Genomic DNA, 21,680 nt, shown 5'->3' with positions numbered 1-21,680 from the left:
TAATAGTACCCCCTCTATGAAAATTAGAGGTTTGTTTTGGCAAGCAGTTGGAAGTGTGTTCTTGATGCTTTTCATCTTCTCCTTTCTTTGCTTTCACATCTGGATAACTCTTGTTAATCTGCTGTGATGACTTGTCATCTTCCACTCTGTCTTGTCTTTTCTCTGCCTTGATCCAGTCCATTTCTTACAAAACCAACAAACAATTCGTTTTGTTTCGGTTGCTACAATTTTAAATCTTTCCATTTCTTTTGGTTTCTTCAAAGATTTGTTTCCCCTTTTTTTAGACGTGTGCAAATAGTGTGCATAACTGTTCATTTTGCAAGAATTAATGGCCGGAGTTGGGGAAGAATGCGGCGAGGTGGCGGCGCTGCGGGAGGCTCTGCGGCAGCAGGCGGCGGCCGCGGAGGAGCTGAGGGGCGAGCTGGAGGAGGAGCGGCAGGCGGCGGCGTCGGGCGCCGACGAGGCGCTGGCGATGATCGTGCGGCTGCAGGCGGAGAAGGCGGCGGAGCGGATGGAGGCGGAGCAATTCCGGCGGGTGGCGGAGGAGAGGATCCAGCACGACGGTGACTCGCTGGCCTTCCTCAAGGCCGTCGTCTTCCACCAGGAGATGGAGATCAGCTCCCTCAACCGCCGCCTCCTCGCCGCCGGTGACGGCCGCGCCGCCGCCGCCCTGAGATCCACCAGGAGAGCTTCGCCGGAGATCATCTCCGAAGAAGAAGAAGACGACGACGACCACCTCATCTCCCGCCACGGCGAGAAGGCGCGAAAACCATGCAACTGCAGCGACCGCACCGCCATTGCTGAATTGGGCGCAGACATGGCGCAGATCAAGCTCAACCTACAAAGTCTTCACACCGAATTCATCAAAGCGAAGGAAGCCACCATCTCCAGAGGCGATTCGCAGGCGCGATTGCTCGCCGAGATCTGCGCGAAACTCGACGCGATCTCCAAAACGCGTCAGGATTCATCATCAGATGATCCTGTGCAGGTGAGAGTGAGCAGGGAAGAAGGCAGCTCATCCAAAGGGAGAAGCTACACAAATAGTGAGCTGCTGATGAACCATTTCATTGAGGTGAGTGCGATCATCTTCTCTACTCTGCTTGTTAGGCCCTTGCTCAAGGTTGCTGCATCCATGTCATTCTTTAGGTGCTTCTTGATATTGGTACTAGCTCTGGTGTTCAGAAAAGTTTTGATGAACTAGTGATGTGTACTAAGCACTAAGCAGTGGCATTCAGTGCTCAGGAGAATAGTTTTTTTTTCATTTAATTTTGATTCCTTCAAATTTAGTCACTGATTGTAATAAGGCATATCTTGGGTGGGAAATGCTCAAACAAAACTTATCTTCATCAGCATTTTGGTTGTGAGGAAACGTTGCAGAATGATTACTTGACCAAGTCATTTTGGAAGTGACAGTGTAACTTGTCACTAATCCCTGTGGTGAAATGCATGCTTGTCTATTACCCCAAAGCATCATTATATTATTGTACTAAATTATTATTATGGTACTATTTAGGCGTTTACTGTTTTTCAATAAGAATTTCTTCTGGGTTTTCTTAACAGGCAATGATGTACATACCGTGAGATGTGTGAAGGCCTAGACAGCATTTTTATTGGTTTTTGAAGATTGTTGACTTGAGTACAAAGATTGCTGATTTACGATTCCTTTTTCTACCATATTTTCTCTGGGCGATGATGTCTACTGTGTACATACACATATGGTGATATGTTGATAGCTTATGTAAATTGTGACGTGTTATACTTCTTTTTTTTGGTACTTTTGACAGAAAAGGCACTGTTGATGTAATGTGGAGTAACCAACAATTGTAAGGAAAAAAAGATTAGATAATGGATTTTGCTGAGCGATTGAGATCTAATCAAACGTCATTTTCATCTGTAGGTCTGTACCATGTAAGTAGCCGTAGGTTGGCAGAATACGCAATGAAAGCTACTGGTAACGTTGCTTCATCCATCTCCAAACGCCTACTTTGCTGCTTCTAGTCATCTAGAGTCTACCGCAAACAATGAATTGTAAAGTTCGGCACCAAACATTTGAACTCCATGAAATTTGACATGTATACATGACTTAGCAACAACAAACTAAACAGTTTTCAAAAGTAGAACACAATCATTTCAGAGAAAAACAATTGACGGGTGTTCCAGAAAATATACTCCTATTTGCTAAGTCGTAATATGGCAGCTCTGCAAATTGCCCCCTTGATTAGGAGGGCAGAAGGAACTTGGATTGGATACACATTCCCAATTAACACTAACAAAATATCATTCTAACAACGGCAGCAGGCATCCATTCTGCAACTACATGTCACATGCAGTCTCAACGTTAAGCCTTCTGACGGTATATAGTTCCCAGGGAACGAAAATCTGGAAACATGCAGTCAATGCTAACCATTCCTGGAGTCTGGCCTAGATGTTGTGAACTTGCAATAAACCTAAATCTCAGATGCTTATGTACTGATTTCCGTAACTCTGAAGAACTTCAAAAACTGTTGGAATAAACAAAATAAAGGAGTAAATCGCTTATTAGATTGGCAATAATAACAAATGAAATTTTATAATAAGGTCAATAGGTGGTAACAGAACTCACGAGTGAGCTGACAAACACAGTGATTAAAACGATTCCCTAAAAGCTATAGTAAATATTTCTGTTTTGAATCATCATTGACCAATCAACAGAAATTCAGCTCAAAATAGTCAATAGAAAAACTAACCTAGCATCTACCAGCAAATGGCACCTGATAATAGAGGGAGGACGTTTAGATGTAACGGTCATCAATTTTGACAGAGATGGTCACTTGATAAGGTAAATAGGTAATGTAATTCCTCCATTTCATTTTTCATATATGCTGCTTTTCTCTAAGAACTAAATTCTCCTCAATATATAAAAGAAAAGTCAAAGCATACCTGTAATTTCAAGGAATGGGAAACACTTTGAGCATTTACAAGGTTCATCATCGTAGCAAGTGTCAGGGTTCATCACCATTTTTCAACACCAAGTGTCCATCTTCAGTCAAGATGCAGACCTCAGTGACAGCCTAATAAAAAAACAATGTCCCTACTTTAGAAAGAATGGATTTCCACCACATAAACAAATTCAAATGTATGGCTTAAATATCAGGGTACCATGAAATTACAGCCAGAATAAAGATAGAAAATGAATCCTCGAGGTAGCCACTGCAATCTTAACAGAACTTGAACAATCTCTTACGGTTACAGGTTTACTTAGGTATCGTAAAAGATTGTCTACATGAGAATTGCTCGTATAGTTACAAAACATCGGACATGACTTGTCTTTGCTAGAATTTTCACTTAACCCCAAGAAATGAAAGGAAATTGCTGTTATTTGAAGATATGGTGACAGCTCACAGGCAAATTTTAGTTTTTTGTGCAATTACTCAAAGAAAGAATGAAAAGTCCTCAAAAGGTACTAGAATTGCCATGTAGGAGTGAGGGAGCTGTGTCTTCATCATTAAGCACACAGACAAGCTCTAGTTGTATGATATAATGGATTCTATGCAACAAAATATTTTTTCCTGTAGTTGGGTAACTTCTTTTCTTCTTTTTATTTTTTTGCAAAAGCTGGGTTTTTCACAGTATCTATACTACTTTAAAAGAGTCAAGTGGTGGTGGTGAATGGTGAATCTGCCACCACCCACTGACATGTGGGACCATGAAGTTGGTGAATTTGCTACCACCTACTACCATGAGGTGCCATTTAGGAGCCACTAATCAATAGACCACCCATTCCCAAAGCTATGGAGGATGGGAGAAATCATATTCAACCTGCTCCTTGCAAAACACTTCAACTAAGAATAGTTCTCTCTCAAAATTTCAAGCGTGTAAACTATACACAATATTCCAGTGGGTTTTGTGCCTAAGATTGTAAACATCATCCCCACTCGTAAAAAGATAGAATTGGCAATTCTTTCTTCGTACCTAACATAAGACACCAATAAGAATGAAGAAAAAACGATTTTAAGAACTAAATAGAGTGAGCACCTGTACATTCACTTTTGACCTCCCACACAGAACCACTAAGAAACCTTAAGCAAACAAATGCGTAATCCTAACAAAATCCTCAAGAAAACCCCAAGAAGACAGTTTAAAAAAAAACTTAACTGACAACTGGCATGACAGACCCCTCCCAAGAAAAGCAATGCACCAAAATAATTGAATGAGGCCAGCTAGGCAGAATTATGCAGTAACAGGACAAAACTTAAAGACAATAACTGATTCCCTCCACACCTGATGGTAGTCTTTTTCATTTAGACCTTTCTTTAGATGATTCGCTGCACAATCAAGGATTTCTTGCTTGGTTAATTTCGAATCTGGATCTTTATCACGGAAGAGCTTAATAAGAATATTTCTGCAGGGGACCAAGTTAACCAATAAGTATGGACTTCTCTGTCAACATCAAGATGGTATTCGGAGTATTTTCAAATTCTGCATACCGTGGACTATTCGGCTTCGCAGGCTTTGCAACGTACACACCATGAACAGGAACAGCAACTTGGTTTAGTGACTTTTGGAGATCTACAAGAGGAAATGAAGCACAATTTGTTGCAGCGTTTGACAGAGCTTGCAGTTTTGGTCCATCCTTTCTGTCAGAAGCATATTTAGCTGCCAACTGCCTCAAGTCTCTACGAATTGCTTGAATACTACATCAACATATATCCAATGCAATCAGCAATAAAAAGAATACGGAAATAAGAAAACCAAATACAACGAGTTACTGCAGTACTTGGCACTATAAACAGCACTTTATGCAACACAAGTATTGGAAAATTCTGTACTTGTTCGAAACATGCAAATAGAACGTAAAAGGCTAAAAGCTATCATCAACAAGATACAAATGAAAGCTTTTATATTGGTCTGTTGTCTTGCAAAAAGTGCCTCCATGCAACCATGAATCATCTAATACTAAGCCAGGTAAAGTTTGTAGAACAAACTAACACAAAAATAATATTTAATGCAGGTGAAACATTGGTATTATTCTATTCATACTGCCAGTCCTACACCCTGAAGGTGAATATCTACAACCCACTGTTAACTGTAGTTTCTATACAAATACCACAATAACTAATAACAATAGACTGCTTATATTGGTATTACTGAAATACTGAATGTTACTAGGTAGGCATGAATAACACCACATTTTCCGCTAAAATTAGTAAAGTCAGCAGAATTTAGTTGCTACAAGATAGCAATACATCCTAATCACTTCTCACCAATAATTGGCACTGTTTCTTTACAAAATAAAGAAATAGCACCATACACAGGGCTCTTCCAACACAACCCATCTTAGTAAACATCACTATACAACACAGGTGCTCATTATGACCTGGACTAAATAAGCTGGAGTTTCAAGGGTACAGTTCTAGAGATGCATAGCACCTTCAATTTTCATACTTGTGCATTAGACCCAAAGAACACAGATAGATGAATTGCCAAGACACTGAAACTGGAACAGTAAAATTTTAAGGGAATATAAAGGGGCAAAAATCAAGATAACCTGCAAATCTCTAAGAATTACCTGCGGACTTTGTTGGCAGTGAAAATAGTATCCAAAACAGAGTGCACGAGGTTTTCATTTCCTTGCACTGGACCATCCCTGGCCTTGTTCATATTTGGATCAGGCCCTTTTGAAGGAATGTTAGACTTGGTTGTGTTCTTGGTTTTCCTTGCCTCAGTATTGCTGGATGTCTCTTGAGATTCACGCATAGTTGTCTCACGTACAGACCAAGCATGATCTTGCTCCTTGACTATATGGGGATAGCGTCTTATGAAGGAAGAATCCACTGGTAATACAAATTTGCAGTCTTCAAGTTTTGCCCTTATTTTACACAATGGATATAGAAACTTTTTCTTTAGGTTATCATCTAACTTAACCTTAATAATTCTGTGTATGTCCTTCAAAGGGATGGAATCCTTTTTCCTAAATTCAAGAAGAATTCTATCTCTTTTCCAAGCATATCCATCATCAAACAGTAAAGAACTTTTGCAGACCCACAAACCACGCACCAAATCCGCATACACTGGAAGCACTTTGAGAACATCATCCTCTGAATAGAGTGGAGCAAGATGCATCAGAGCATCAAATCGATTCACTTGTGAAACCTATTTTGAGAAAAAACGCAAGTAATAAGGATAAAAGTTAGAAAACAACTTAAACTGTTGACCAGCTTATATCAGAGTTAGAAAATCCACTAAAATAAGAGCATCCCAGATCTAACCTCGGTAAACCATTTCTTCAGGCGCTCTTCCAATGGCAGTTTAAGCATTTCCCTGTTCAGAAATAGAAGAGAAAAAAAATGTAATTTCTATGTTGAATTACATTTCTTATATCTCAGGTCAACCCTGAGAAATAAGAGGAAAAGAAGCAGTACTAATACGAAAGGGAGAAAAAATGCAACTAGTTAACAACAATGAAATCAAGTTAATAACTCACTGGTAGTTCTGTTCACAATAAAAAATAAGCTCCACACTTCTAAATCATGAAGATTGTAATTGTGTCATTTAAAGTCATGTATCAGCAGGTACAAATTGTCTGTTACTCTGTTCATTTCACTTTTGACGCCAAACTTTACCAAGATCAGACAACCTTTCATGTGTAATTTCAGCCTTCAAACCAATTATACCCTTGATGCCTTGAGAAGATTGCCCTCCCTGATTAACGGGAACTCTCTATGCTATTCTCAGCTTATTCTGGGCAATGTTCTCCATGACTACCAACATACAGACCAAATCCTCCTACCCATCTTCCCAGCTCATGGCACTGTACTTCCACCTCTATTTCTTTCAATTGACACCCTTGACTAGGGCGCATAAAATTAGAACATCGTATTATTACCGGATATGACCGTTTTGCCCGAAGTCTAGGAGAATTGTTTAGCATTCTAAGTAGCACATAGATGGGCACGATATTGAAGAACTTTATAGATTTTCTGATTGTAGGGATAAAAATGGAAAATAGACATTGGGTTCCATACAGTGCCAAATATTAGTAAATAACCTTTTATTTTGTCAAAGTTCACAATTACTATGCCGCATAAAGACTTCATGTCTGGCTATGAACCTGGACAAGTCTTTGTCCAGGTTCATAGATGAAATAAAGTCTTTTTGGGAAGGTGGTAGTAGATGAAAATTGAAAATGGATGAAGTATACGTTACAGGTATCACCATGGTACAACAATAAAGGAAATTGCCCGACCAAAAACCAAAGGAAACAGAAAGAAGTGAATCAAATACATATAAATACAAGATCAGCTGCACTGGCAGAGGAAAATATATGTACTGCACCTTATTGCATGGCTTTTGTTCTTATCCCTGCTGTTTGTTGACCCTCCAGGGCACAAGGACATTACATAATCAGATCTGCATGACAAAATTGATGGGATCAAATGTGCATGCATTGTAGAAAAAGGTCGGCTTTATAAAAAAATTGACAAACTTATCTTCTATCCTATTCGTGATTCTCAAGGCATAGCATCATCAAAGAATGCAAATGTAGGAACCATTTTCATTCCGAAGGGTTTTATTTGGAATCCAAATCAAAGCTCCTCAACTAAACCAATTGTGCCATTCCTCATAAATTCATTAGTGAGGAAGGCTACGAACATGTAGTAGTTCAGGCACTTCCCAACATTTTTGTACCACATATTAATATATACTCCCTCCATTTCATATTATAAGACTTTCTAGCATTGCCCACATTCATATAGATGTTAATGAATCTATACATATATATATATAGATTCATTAACATCTATATGAATGTGGGCAATGCTAGAAAGTCTTATAATATGAAACGGAGGAAGTATATTTTTGTTATGGAAAGACTGTCAGGTCTTGGCAGCAGTTGATTTTTATATATGAAAGAAAGAACAAGACAAGGTTTAGAAGTTTAGAACGACTGTAACCAGGTAAGGATTATATCTTTAAGAGAATCAGTCATTCTGCAAGAGTGCACAAGAATATTTTCCCTAAAATCCTGAAACTCAGCACATACAGTAGGCACTACATTCTTGAAAATGATTAATAGTTCAAGTGGGAGTGGGAGAAAATGTTAAGGCCACTCGAGTGAGACCACTAATCAATACTTTTGTTGTGCACATGGCAGATGTATTTATTATTACATTTCATAAAAGAGAATGATTTGCAGTAGTATGACAGACTATACTGATGAAGAACCAACAACACTTACGTGCTCATTGTGAAATCTATAGGCCCACCATCATCTGATACCATCTCAGCATGGTATTTTCTTGCAACGTTACTCCCTGCCTGTTGGTAAGTGAGAGAAATCCATGGCTGAAACAAAAAGGCATATCAATTATTTTACAGTTTGCACAGGAAAATAACATGGTAGAGAAGACAGTGAATTCTTTACTCATTTAATCAGGGTAAACATATGGTAGAAACCCCAACTTAGGTTAAAGCTCATGAAAACCATGACAAAGAAATCATCTATAATCACACAAAAAATCTCCCATGTAGATGAGATGATGCTGGACAACCCTGTAGAAAATCTTGCCCAAATTCGACTTCATCTGTGAGTTATGACAATGACAAATCTAAAACCATGACAACAGAAAATCATCTATAATCACCAAGTAAAGGTCATCTATAATCACAGATTTAATCTTATCAATAGGGTTGTCCAAATTCGACTTCCTTTCGAAATCGAATTTGGACAAGATTTTCTACAGAGTTATCCACCATCATCTCATCTACATGTGAGTTTTTATTGTGTGATTATAGACAACTCTTTTGTCATGGGTTATACGAGCCTTCGCCTAAGTTGGGGTTTTCACCATATATTTACCCATTTAATCATGTAGTGAGTACTAAAAGAAATTCTAAAAAAGTATAGCTGACAAGTACAAGGAATTGGAAACCATACTGGTAAATCGTTACAAATCAAATGCTGTTCTAACATATATACTCCACGCATACAAGGGACCACAGGCCAAATGCAAATAAGCAGAAAACACATCATGAACGATCAGAATAACTCATGAACGCAATCATGCAACTACACATTTACTTTTAACAATGTGAACATTTTTGGTTCCCACTGGACCAATATTTGGCGGGGACACAGTCAGTACTCTAGTAGCCTACTGTAACAGATTCACATCACAGCCTTCAACATCAGTCAAATTACTGTACCAAAATTTTTCCACATTTGAGGCACAAGTTTACTACTAGGGGTACAGAACAAGGCTCAGATTTGGAAGCCAGTAGCATCAGAAGAAGCCTAGGGAATACTATGCTTTTAAACAATATCAACAGAAAGAATGAGACAAGCAAACCCAGACTAAAGGCTTGTTTCAGAAAATAGAAATGAGACTACAAGGGACAAAGGTACACTAATGCGCCGCAAGTTCCAACTATAAAAACCATTCAACAGTATTCAGTAAACAGGAGAAAACTGGACCAAAAGAAATCCTTAAAATGTAGCAAAGGCACATTAATCAATATAAAAGTTAAGTTGTTACTCCTAACCTCAGATTCTTCAGTGTAGTCTTTCGAATCTTCTGAGTGCTCATTTCGCTGCAAGCACAAGACATTTTGTCATCAATAGATGCTTAGGACCAGCGGCTGCAACCCACCCAAGTTTTAATAATAGTGCAGTCATTTCTTTTGGTATAACTTAATCAAAATAACTAGAGCATAAATAGGAGTCTGATCAACCAAAAATAAGGACAAGTCAAATATCTATGCTGAAAAACATAGGCAGTGGAAGTCATGATTAAAAAGTTGGTTAGAAACCATGGACAGAACAGCCGTACCGTATCCTCAGGCTACATATGATTTGCCTCCTTGGAACCAGACATTAAAATCAGTAGACCACTAAACAAATCGTGCAACTCAGCTAACAAAACATTTGGCTACTAACAGGCAATCAGTCCTTCAGAAGTTTTTACATGCTTACTCCAATTAATAGGAAATGCATGACCATACATAACTCAAACAATCATATCAAAAGGGATACAAGAGGGATTCTATGCAAATACATTTGTTTAATCTTATCAGGTTGATATATATATTTATGGCTGCTACTGTGAACAAAATTTGTCGAGACTATGGAACTTACAAGAACATTAGTTAGCTGACTGGTTGTTCTGAGGTTTCTCTAGCTTTTTGTTCTTGTAAAAGAGTAATAAAATAGTACCAGCCCTGACATCAGACTAAATGTTTCACCTTAACTGATGGCATAGTTGAGCCGCTAGCATCACTACTCGCTCCTCCATGTGCCTGCCTAGCATTTGATCGACCAGAATTTACATGTAACATTGATGGTCGCAGTTGCATCACTGCATCAATATGATTCAAATGAACCTGTAAAACAGGGCAAGATATTGGTTCTATTCAATGAATACAGCAACACTTTAAATAACTCTGATAAAGTCCAACTTGTAGCACGCGAAAGGCCTTTCACCAGATAAAAAAGATTTATTGGAGCAAGCCCTGAATTACATTTATCACATACCAAGGACAAGAACACATTCAAGGAAAACCAAACTCATTATCTCTAGTTTGGATTGGAGTTGTTTTGGTTATAGAGTGTGACAAACAACTACCACCATATTTCACTGGCATATACATCAGTTTCTTGTTTTCACTGAATATTTACTTGAACACTAGCATATTGCCCATGCGTTGCAACGGGATTTTAATTAATTAAAGAATTATTATCATTAACATGTTATTATCATCTCTTGATTGATGTATATATTTGTTACTGACATGTGGACCCTTTGGCCCCACACTATCCTTTTTTTCCTTTCCACAAAAAAGTAGAGAGTTGGTGTCAGTGATTGACATGTGGGCCCTCTAGCCCACATGTCCTTTTTCCTCTACAAAATAAAAGGCTGGGAGTTGGTGGTAGGGAGGCAGCACCACCACCACTACTCCCTTTTGTAAGGAGTATAGATATTCTTACTGGCATTAGTAGAGTGCCTGATCAATGTGCGACAAGCAACCGGTAATCACAATACAAGGGCTTGCTTATGAATGGTTTGTTTCTTTTGGATTGGGAGGTAGCAACTTATACACAAGCCAAAGCACTAACCACCACTCCAATAATTACACTACTACAATTAAAAAGAGTAGTCAACCATCAAAGCCACCAAGTTCAGGTTTATGGTTTGGAATGGTGTTCATTGCTTTACCTTATGTAGCATGCTAGACCTCCATAGAGGCATAGGCTACTCAGTGCAATTAGTGAACATTAACTGTTAACCTTACAATCTATTCTCATGTTGCTTACCAAGTTGCCTCTAAGAACTCCAACTGCATAATCAGCCACATCAGCTGCTTTGGATGATGATAGTGTCTGAAAATAACAAAAAGAAAAGGTGAAATACCAATTATACTAATGCAAATACAGAGGATACCAATTTCTTGCCTCGAAAGTGAACTATTAACTAATTCATAAGAACATCATAAGAGCAGGAAATTTCCCCGCAAAAAAAAAGAGCAGGAAATTTAACTTAAACTAGTTTGATTACTAATGTTACATTCTAAAATGAACTAGAGGTTTAGAACACGATGCAGGAAAATATGTTGTTCCAATTCCAATTAAGTAACTAAAGATGTTCAGCAGTAACAATGGTTTTTTTTTTTTGCCAATGGATAAATTAATAATAATTAGATCAAGATGATATCAGAAATTGATAAATTTTTATCCAAAAAATTTGAAATAGACAGGAAGATTAACTATACTGCAAAAGATCACTCAAATGGCAATACTATGAAATATGTACTTCAGAGATGAACGTAAACATTTAACAGCAAAAATATGAAATCGAGTTATTCCAAAACTAATAAGAACACCATGCGGATTGTAGAAATATGCTGGCCATACATAAGAGTTTGCTCTGTACACAGCAAAGGAAAACCTTGATGTGATTAATTCAGTGAAAACAAAAAGGAAATGATCACCTGTTCAGTTAGTCTAGAAGGCAGAGGAACCTCTGGGTCATAATTTTCACACTCTGTATTGATATCCAAGTCTACTTCAACTTTTGAACTCAATGGCTTTACACGAACCTGACAGTCATAATCCCTTTAATAAAGTATTGGAGTACAATTAAATAGTACAGTATAAATTCCAAATTAGGTATAAATCATCAAAAGAGGACAGTTAATTGGGCATGTACCTCCTTACATATTTCATTTAGCTCATATGGGCGCCAACACGGCCTCAGTGGATATTGCATTACGTAAAGCTGTGAATTATATGATAAAGTTTAGTGTCAATAAATATGATAAAAATAGCATCTGCCAAAAGACTCCAACAAACTTGCAGTGTATCTCAATTCAACCAGAAGGAAAAACAAAATATTTTCCTGTTCAATTTTTTATCAGATTGAAACATGGAAAAAAGCCCTTATGTAGTGGAGCTATTAACGTTTTATATATGTTAATTTAATCAGTCAATTTTCTATATGCAAAACACAACTTTACTAGAGAAGTTTTTATTTTCCATTAACCAAACAAAAAAAGCATAGAGAACACTTTAAACAAAAAAAAATGAGCAGAACAGTTTGTGCAGGCCAGGCCAAATAATCTGAATTATTGGCTACAAGGACATGTACATGTGAAGAGGAAAAGGGTCAATAGGTTGGAACTGGTTAAATTAGCTCAATTCCTTACTACTACTAACAAGTAACAACTTAGCAAATTTGCCACCCCTACAGCACAATTACGGAAGGGAGTCTGCGAGCAGCCATTACCATGGTGTCCTCGTCGAAGGGCTTGGGCGTAAAGTAGACGTCAATCTCCCGCAGCACGTAGTCCTCCTCATCCTCCACCTCCTCAGCTCCCACCCCTTCCGCGCTGGCGCTGGCGCTCGGACCCACCCCATCCACCTCCATCGAGTCCTCCATCGGCGCGGCAGCCTCAGGCTTGGGCTCCTCGGGCTTGGACATGGGAATCGAATCATCCGCCTTGAGCTTCGAATCCTCCGCCTTGGGCTCGGGCTTCGGCTTCGGCTTCGGCTTGCCCTTGGCCCTGGGGCGGAAGCGGGCGGCGGCGGCGGCGTCGGAGGACGCGGGTGCGTCGAGCGTGGCGAGGTCGGCCATGTCGATGTCGGCGTCGAGGGAGGGGGGCTTGTCGTCGCCGGTCGCCATGGCCGCCGCCGCCGCGGCTCTCCCTAGGGTTTCGTGGCGAGAGGGTTTGGCGTTTCTGGGGGTTTTGCCGTTCTGGGAGGGGAGGAGTTGGTTGTGGTGTGTGGGAGCTTGCGAGGCGGTGGCTGCTTTGCTAGGCGGCTGGCGTAGCGGGGAGAATGGCAGGTGGGGCCGTCGGCCGCAGAGCAACGGCGTCCCCATTCCCCATTCGCGGGGATGAATCCAATGGAAATTTGAACGGTTTGAATTTTGAACATTTGTGGGGTTCGAACTTTTTAGAAAAATATCACGGTACATATATATCTCTTTAAAATGGTAATAGCAGGAAGGTTACAGTCCTTGGTAAAATAGTAACTGTGTACAAAATATCATAAACCTAGTTTTTCTCATTGTACAAACAAGATATTTAAGCTACCCATCGTCGTGTCAAATTAAAGTAATTGTACTATAGACCACGAATTTTTACCCAAGTTTTACTCCCTCCTTTTACATTATAAGTCACTTTAACTTTTTTCTAATTAAACTTTGTTAAGTTTGATCAAACTTATAGAAAAATTTAGCAATATCTATGTTAGAGGCATGCCATGAGAACCTTCGACCGAGCCTATCGAAACAAGTCAATGCCCAAGGCGAAGTGCCAGAGCGAAGTGCCAATTGGTGCACAAGCAGCTACCTCAGGGCAAAGCTGAAAGCATTTGCCACCAAGCTAGGCGTTTTCGCCATCACAATTAAAGAACACGGGGCCTAAACAGGCCAATTTGCCAAAGAAGGCCCATGTCACGGTCCACTAACAAGCCTATGGCCAAATTGTTACTTTTACCCTTATAAATATCCCTATTATAAGGGTATTTATGTAAATCCCCTTTATATATTAGTCATAGGGTGTATGAGTTCGTATTAAAGACTATAAATAGACCATAAGGGACATGTAATGGGGGATCCCAAAAATTCAATATTAATACACATTGTTTTACTCTTCCACCAAGAGTGAACCATGGTCTTCGACGAACGTTGTTGTCATTCAACAACAATCTAAATACCAAATTAGTTTTATTAAATTTAGCATTGAATGTTTTTTTGATACTATGTTTATTTGTGTTAAAAAAGTACTATAATGTTTTTATAGGCTTGATCAAATTTAAAGAAGTTTGACTAGAAAAAAATCAAAATAACTTATAATATGAAACAGATAGAGCACTTTAGACTAGAGGTGGCCTGATTTTTCCACTTTAACCAGATGATTTTACAAAAGTTTCAAGTCTTTCTCTCCATCTCTCCTCTCCCATTTATTTTCTTTTTCGATGAGAAGCTAGCATGGATCCAAGCAAGCTGGGGATTCCTTCTCTCGGCTCCATTCTGTTAACACCAAAATTGGTAAGATTTTTTAGTGGATTCGGTGAAGGAAAGAGCACAATTAGTTGGCGGAAACTTATCCATAAGATACCGAGTTCAAGAAGAAATCGTGAAGACTATGACATGACGGCTTAATTCTATCTATTAATTAGGTAGAATCAATTAGTTTCCTTTAAGAGTAAATATCACAAAACCCCAAGTTTTGGGGGCATACCTATCACAAAACCTGGTTAACTAATTTTTATCACAAAACCCCACCCTTTGAGGCATATTGTTTCATTGCACCCATATTCCGTTCACCTCCTTCTGTGCGTCGTTTTCTGCTCCGGTTCGCCGTTTCCGTGATTTTGTTTCCTGTTTTTGCGATGACGATAAAGTGGGAATTACCCTCTCCACATCGTCATTAGGCGCGAAGTATTGGTGCTAACCTGGGCCATCTCCCGCCACTTCTCTGCCCTGGCCAACAACATACTACGTGATTTGATCTATACCCAACGAAGGATCAAGGAGACCTGTGGAGAGAGCAAATTAGCCTCGTTCTGAACTTTGCAGCAGGTAAGAATGCCTTTTCCTCACTTATTTACTGCAAATTTGGATTTCTAAATGAATCCTAATTGTGATGATGGGTTTGAAATTTCCCCTCTAGTTGTTGAACCTATGATAATCTTTGTTGGATATGATAGTGTTGCAGCAGATTTTTTTTGTCACTAAATTGCAGCTTTAGTCATAGGTGATTTTCTTGATCTGATAGGATGGAGGATGATATTTGGACCTTGAATTTATTCCGTGATGGTGTTGTTAATGGCCTGATGCATGTGCAAAAAAAGATGGACATAGATATCATTTGCTACTTCAATTTGGTTGGACTGATTGTGGACATTGGCTACTCAGAATGTGATTTTATCTACTACAGCAAAAAAGATGGGAGGGGTGTAGCTAGCATGGTTGCTATAGAAAGTGATTGGCAAGTGGATGAAATGTGTAAGCAATTTGAGAGTGAAAAAGTTGCAAACTTGTACATCATCCAGAGACAAGGTGTATCTCAGTCAAGCAATCTGCATGGCCCAAATACTGAATTGGTTACAAACTTGGGTGATGCAATTGCCGAGGTGGATGACTTGTGTGTTTTGGAAAATGATGCCATGTCAGATAGCTCAAATCCATCATCGGTTGATGAAGATTTTCTATAACTGTAAAATAATGATTTAGAGGAGAAGTTAAAGGAGATTAAGAGGCAAAAAGAAGATCCAGATGAGCGTCGCGAGGGAGATACTGATGTGGAGGACATATTTCCATTGGCTATTAATCTACTAGACACAGGATCTGCACCAATAGCTAGAAGGAATGGCAATGAAGTTGCAGTTCAACATGAGAGTCAACCAAGCCCTCTAGTTGTTAATTCCCCTCTAGTTGTTGTCAATTCATCCAGAGCAAAATGTAGCCAGCATATAGCACCATCTACAAGGAAGGGCAAGGAAGACAATGAGGGTGATATTGTGGACTTATGTTCCAGTGATGATGATGGGCATGAAGCAACACCTTGTCGAGCACCGAATAAAAGAAAAAGCTTTCAGTACAAAGAATTTGGTATGATGAGAGCATGTTTCTTTCTTCTGATGCATTGTGTGAGAAAATGTGTTTTCGAGATGTTCATCAATTTAGATGGGCACTTAAGAGCTACCACATTGTCAATTGTAGAGACCACATGTATCTTTGAAATGATAGTGATAGAGTAAAAGTATGCTGTGTGAATGATTCTTGCCCATTTTACATGTTGGCCTCACAAATTGCCAATGAGAAAACTATTGCCATCAGGAATATGGTTGGTCCTTACACATGTGGTACAACTATGGATAGTAGTAGGGTGAGTAGTGAATGGTTAAGTAAAGTGTATGAAGAGGACATTAGAAGTGACCCAAAATTGGAAAATCACTTCTATGATGGATGCTGTTATGAGGAAATATGGAGTTGACATATCAAAGATTATGGCTTATAGGGCAAGGAGCAAGGCGGATGAGGTGGTGTTAGGGAACCACAAGAAACAATACCTAAGGATCAGGGATTACTTGCAGACTGTACTAGATAAGAACCCAGGTAGTCGATGCATTGTGTCTACCTATAATCCGTACCCACTTGGTAACAATCCTAGATTCAAGGGCCTCTTCATATGTCTCAATGCACAAATAGAAGGCTTCAAGTATGGTTGCAGGCCCTTCATAGACTATACTATTTTGGGTGTTATTATACGACTTGCATCCTTTTTTTTTTGTTATTGAACAGTCCATGTGTAATTATGTAGGAGTAGACGGATGTTTTGTCAAGCTTACTAATGGGGCTCAAGTACTTGCCGCATCTAGAAGGGATGGCAATGATAATCTTTTCCCCTTAGCATTTGGGGTGGTAGGAAAAGAAGATTACGAAGGTTGGTGTTGGTTCCTGCAACAACTGAAATATGCTCTTGGTGGAGAGGTTGGCCCATACGGAAAATGGACAATAATGTCAGATAGGTAAAAGGTAATGTTCATTTCTATTATCTACATGGCCTTTTAAGTTTTCCTCTATTTATTTAATTAATGTATCACTTCAATGCAGGGTCTTCTTGGTGGGATTAAAGATGTATTTCCTGCATGTGAACAGAGGTTTTGCAAGCGCCATATACACCAAAACTTTTGCACCGCTAGTTTTAGGGGTGGAGATCTCAAGGCATACATGGACTCTGCTGTATATGCATATACTAAACATAATTTTGAGATTGCGATAGAAGAACTGAAGAAGGAGAGGGAAGGTGCATGGGAGTGGCTTACCAAAATACCTACTAAGCATTGGGCTAGGCATGCATTTGACACAACATGCAAGACAGATTTAGTGGTCAATAACATAAGCGAAGTATTCAATAACTACATCATTGATTACAGGGATAAGCCCATTGTTACAATGTTGGATCTTATTAGAACCAAGTTGATGGGGCGGTTTAACTCGAATAGAGAAGGTATTGCTTCAGCACAATGGGAAATTACTCCTCATTATGTAGAAAAGATAGAGGTGGAGAAGAGAGATGCTAGGTATTGTAGGGTTGTTTGTGCAGGGAGGGGGATATGGCAAGTAACTTGTGGTGAAATGACATATGCAGTAAATATCCATGATAGGACTTGTGGTTGTTTCAAATGGGATGTCACTGGTGTTCCTTGCAAACATGTAGTGTCAACCATTTACAAGTCAAAGCAGCACCCTGAAGATTTTGTTCATGATTTCTTTAAGAAGCTAGCATACCAAAGAGCATATCAACATAGCATATATCATGTCCCTAGCTCTGATGACTGGACCAAAACGGATACACCAGATATAGACCCTCCTAAATTTTCAAAACATCCTGGCATGCCAAAAAATAACAGAAGAAAGAGGGGAGATGAGCCATCACAACCTAGTGGTAGAGCAAGAATGACTACTATTACTTGTTCTAATTGCCACAAACAAGGCCACAAGTGCACCAGTTGCTCACGTAAGCTTAGACTAGATCTCCAAATTAGGAAAAGCAAGCATAAGGTAAAACTAAACTTTAGTGCTACAAATAAGAATACATATATCAATTACATGTTTTTTTTTCTTTTCTTTAGGCCAACAGATCCATACCTGCTGAGTCAAGCCATGTGCAAGAGCCAAGATTTGTTGCTAATTTCCAAGAAGGTTTTGGTGTTAGAGTTCCTAATAGCCCAATAGTTGACAGAGGAAGAGGTAGATTAAGCAAGATGCCATCTAGGAGAGACAGGGGGAGAGGCAGGTCAACAAGTGGAGTTATGAACTAGCTGGATGGAGGTGCTTGCAGCGGCACAGTTGGACAGGAGTAACTCTTAGGAGAAATGTGCATTTTCTTTGGTTTTTGGTTCATAGGAAATTAGTAATGGCATGGCATCAAACTTAACCATTAATCAGGTTTTTGCATATTGTTGCACCTGAAATGTAACATAATCTATTTATGGATGCTAGTATTATATGGTGAATGGGCATGGTCTATAATGATTACATGGTGAAGAGACCCCTATCATATGGTAAACACAAGGATGCAAGTACTATGCCATATAAGTACTTATTTATATCATGTAGCATTCACTAAGCTATATTAGATAACCATTTTCTAATTTACATCCGGTTTCATCATGGTGTGGTTCCAGCGGTGAAGGGTTTGCTGTGGAAATGAAATGGCGATGGGGGTGGAAACAGGGAAGGACATGGCGATAGGAGCGGAAAACGGTGGAGGAAACAACGCACAGAAGGAGAGGAACGGAATATGGGTGCGATGAAACAATATTCCTCAAAGGGTGGGGTTTAGTGTCAATCTTCTTCCCTTCCTTCTTGAGTTTCTTCATGAGCTTGTAGCCTCCACTCTTCTTCTTGGATGACTTGTCTCCATCATCATCCTTGGAAGGGCACTTGGAAGCAAAGTGTCCCTTCTCACCACACTCAAAGCACCTCAAGTTGGAGATAGTCTTGTTGGGTCTTTTATTTCTTCTCTTATTGGAGTTGGAGCCCCTTCCTCTCTCCTTTCTTCTTCCCAAGAGATCATTGAACCTTCTAGCAAGAAGGGCAATCTCTTCCTCCAAGATCATCAAAATAGTCCTCGATATTGGTATTTTTAAACTCGGAATCATTGTCACTTCTAATTTTTACAAGAGTGCAACTAAATTCATTTTGGGCCCTTTTTGTAAACTTTTTGAAAAGCTCGGCAACAATAGACTTATCATGCAAAAAGAACACCCAAGTATAGCGAGAATAATCATCAACAATCACAAGACAATGACTATTACCACCAATGTTCTTATAGGTTGTTGGGCCAAACAAATCCATATGCAAGAGCTCCAATGGTCTAGATGTGGACATGATATACTTAGTAGGATGAGAGCATGCAACTTGCTTGACGGCTTGACGAGCACTACAAAGTTTATCCTTCTCAAACTCCACATCTTTCAAGCCCACAACTAGATCACGTTTTGAATGTTTGCTCAATTGATTCATGCCAACATGGGCTAGCCTCCTATGCCAAAACCAACCCAATGAAGTTTTTGTAACTAAACAAGTTTTCAAATTTGCTTTACTAGAACTGAAATCAACCAAATAAAGATTTCCATATCTAAAACCTTTGAACACACAAGACTTGTCATGGAGACTAGAAAGAATAACCTCTTGCGGAAAGAAAGCACATGACAAGGCAATATCACAAATTTGAGCAACCAAAAGCGAATTGAAATTTAGAGATTCAACAAGAGAGACATTTTCAATTGACAAATCATTGGAGATAGCAATTTAACCTAACCCAATCACCTTTCCTTTACTATTGTCTCTAAATGTCACTTTCTCTTGTTCTTTTCCTCCTACTTCAAATATGGTGAACATAGCCCTATCACCGGTCATGTGTTGAATGCATCCACTATTAAGCACCCAATGGCTCCCACCGATGCGGTAGTTCACCTACAAGAGAAAATCAAGCTCTTTTAGGTACCCAAACTTGTTTGGGTCCTTGGAGGTTAGAGACCAAAGCTTTGGGCACCCAAATGGCATTCTTTTTACCACCAAGTATAGGGGAACCCACATATCTAGCAACAATACTACCATCATGAGCCTTCTTAAGCATATAATGAGAATCAAACATGCATGTCTTGGAAGGCTTACTACCGGGGCAATCATTCACCAAATGCCCAACCTCATGACACTTGGAGCAATACTTACCGTTGCTCTTGACAAAACGAGTGACACGGTGAGAAGGTTTCTTACCCTTCTTTGGAATGTATCCAAGTCCCTTATTGTTAAGGATGCACCGTTGCTCACTGAAAATCTTGTCAAGAGTGTTCTTACCCTTGAAGCACCTCTCCAAACTCTTGTTGAGCTTGGCCACTTGCTCCTTAAGCTCATTGTTCTCAACAACAAGTGAGGCATCACAAATAGAAACACAAGAGCTATAGCTAGAGCTAGGCATATCCATAAGATCATCACAAGAGGTAGAAATGCTAGATGATGCAACATGAGGAATATGACTAGAAGCACTATCATCAAGCAAGTCACAAGATATGCCAACATCAATGTGAGCTCCATGTTGAGTAGTGGAAAGGAGGTTATCATGAGCTTCCTTAATCTTCTCATAAGAAATGGTGAGTCTCTCATGAGAAGTCTTTAGCTCCTCATACAAGACCTCCAAAGAAGCATGATCCTTCTCTAGGGCCTTAAACTTGACAATCTCCTTTTCACTATACGCATGGAGCTTCTCAAACATACTCACAAGCTCATCATAGGAAACATCATCACAATCATCGTCACTCTCACTATCACTAAGAGATGCTACCTTAGAAGAGCCCTTAGCCATGAGACAAAGTGGAGCGAAGAGTGATGGAGCCTCCTTGATGGCTACAACGGCCATCTTCTTCTTCTTGGAGCTTGCATCATCACCACCTTCTTCTTCGGACCCGGATGAGGCGGAGCTCTCCTCATTTGAGTTCCATTCCCCGATGAAGGCCTCAATCTTCTTCCCTTCCTTCTTGAGCTTCTTCATGAGCTTGTAACCTCCACTCTTCTTTTTGGATGACTTGTCTCCATCATTATCCTTGGAAGGGCACTTGGAAGCAAAGTATCCCTTCTCACCACACTCAAAGCACCTCAAGTTAGAGAGAGTCTTGTTGGGTCTTTTATTTCTTCTCTTATTGGAGTTGGAGCCCCTTCCTCTCTCCTTTCTTCTTCCTAAGAGATTATTGAACCTTCTAGCAAGAAGGGCAATCTCTTCCTCCAAGTCATCATTGACTTCATTCACCTTGCTCTTGCCCTTGTCTTCAACTTCGGCTTGGAGAGCAATGCACTTCTTGGATGGTGAGGCTTCCTCCATCTCCTTCTTGGATGGTGAGGCTTCCTCCATCTCCATCGGTGTAGGTTGCCCCAAGCCCCTTGAGATCATCCACGATGACATTGAGCCTCCCATACATGTCATTCACACTCTCATAAGGCAACATGGAGAATGTCTCATATTGGATCTTGAGGAAATGAAGCTTGGCATCCTTGTACTCACTTGTGCCCTCATGGATCTCCGCCAACTTGTTCCAAATCTCATATGCGGTCTCAAGGTTGCTCACTCTATCGAACTCCTCTTGGCTCAAAGAGTTGAACAAAGCATTCATGGCTTGAGCATTGAGTTGGAGA

The 21,680-nt window shown here is 39.7% G+C and overlaps 2 protein-coding genes and 1 pseudogene across 4 annotated transcripts; 2 read left to right on the top strand and 1 right to left on the bottom strand.

The window, feature by feature from the left end:
• Positions 1–305: 305 nt before the first annotated feature.
• Positions 306–1,872, top strand: LOC4345131 (myosin-binding protein 3). 2 transcript variants are annotated; one of them, XM_015795027.3, is made up of 2 exons: positions 306–1,072; positions 1,561–1,872. In XM_015795027.3, the coding sequence occupies exons 1-2, from the start codon at positions 329–331 to the stop codon at positions 1,579–1,581; spliced, it is 765 nt and encodes a 254-aa protein (XP_015650513.1). In that variant the 5' UTR covers positions 306–328; the 3' UTR covers positions 1,582–1,872. The 2 variants fall into 2 exon arrangements, with proteins under 2 accessions (XP_015650513.1, XP_015650511.1); XM_015795025.3 differs by lacking the exon at positions 1,561–1,872 and having other exon boundaries at positions 306–1,406.
• A 176-nt stretch (positions 1,873–2,048) lies between these two features.
• Positions 2,049–13,254, bottom strand: LOC9268125 (uncharacterized). 2 transcript variants are annotated; one of them, XM_015795024.3, is made up of 14 exons: positions 12,759–13,254; positions 12,183–12,251; positions 11,965–12,072; positions 11,291–11,356; positions 10,222–10,359; positions 9,523–9,570; positions 8,219–8,325; positions 7,315–7,389; positions 6,249–6,300; positions 5,549–6,132; positions 4,467–4,673; positions 4,261–4,381; positions 2,920–3,050; positions 2,049–2,501 (listed from the first exon to the last, which is right to left on the bottom strand). In XM_015795024.3, the coding sequence occupies exons 1-13, from the start codon at positions 13,152–13,154 to the stop codon at positions 2,982–2,984; spliced, it is 2,040 nt and encodes a 679-aa protein (XP_015650510.1). In that variant the 5' UTR covers positions 13,155–13,254; the 3' UTR covers positions 2,049–2,501; positions 2,920–2,981. The 2 variants fall into 2 exon arrangements, with proteins under 2 accessions (XP_015650510.1, XP_025883328.1); XM_026027543.2 differs by lacking the exon at positions 2,049–2,501 and adding an exon at positions 2,551–2,750.
• A 2,002-nt stretch (positions 13,255–15,256) lies between these two features.
• On the top strand, positions 15,257–18,307 carry LOC107281918 (uncharacterized; annotated as a pseudogene).
• The last annotated feature ends 3,373 nt before the right edge of the window (positions 18,308–21,680 follow it).

This window comes from Oryza sativa, chromosome 8 (assembly GCF_034140825.1).
Source record: "Oryza sativa Japonica Group chromosome 8, ASM3414082v1".
NCBI classification, from domain to species: Eukaryota; Viridiplantae; Streptophyta; class Magnoliopsida; order Poales; family Poaceae; genus Oryza; species Oryza sativa.
This window is presented reverse-complemented; position numbering and strand designations above follow the sequence as displayed.

What these genes read in the sequence shown, in the direction of transcription:
- LOC4345131 (XM_015795025.3), top strand. Translation starts at nt 329, where the DNA reads ATGGCCGGAGTTGGGGAAGAATGCGGCGAGGTGGCGGCGCTGCGGGAG.
- LOC9268125 (XM_015795024.3), bottom strand. Translation starts at nt 13,154, where the DNA reads ATGGCGACCGGCGACGACAAGCCCCCCTCCCTCGACGCCGACATCGAC. An exon ending in CTTCTAGACTAACTGAACAG is followed by an intron (nt 11,357 to 11,964) that starts GTGATCATTTCC and finishes TGTTATTTTCAG; the next exon opens with ACACTATCATCATCCAAAGC. An exon ending in ATAGATTTCACAATGAGCAC is followed by an intron (nt 7,390 to 8,218) that starts GTAAGTGTTGTT and finishes TTTGTCATGCAG; the next exon opens with ATCTGATTATGTAATGTCCT.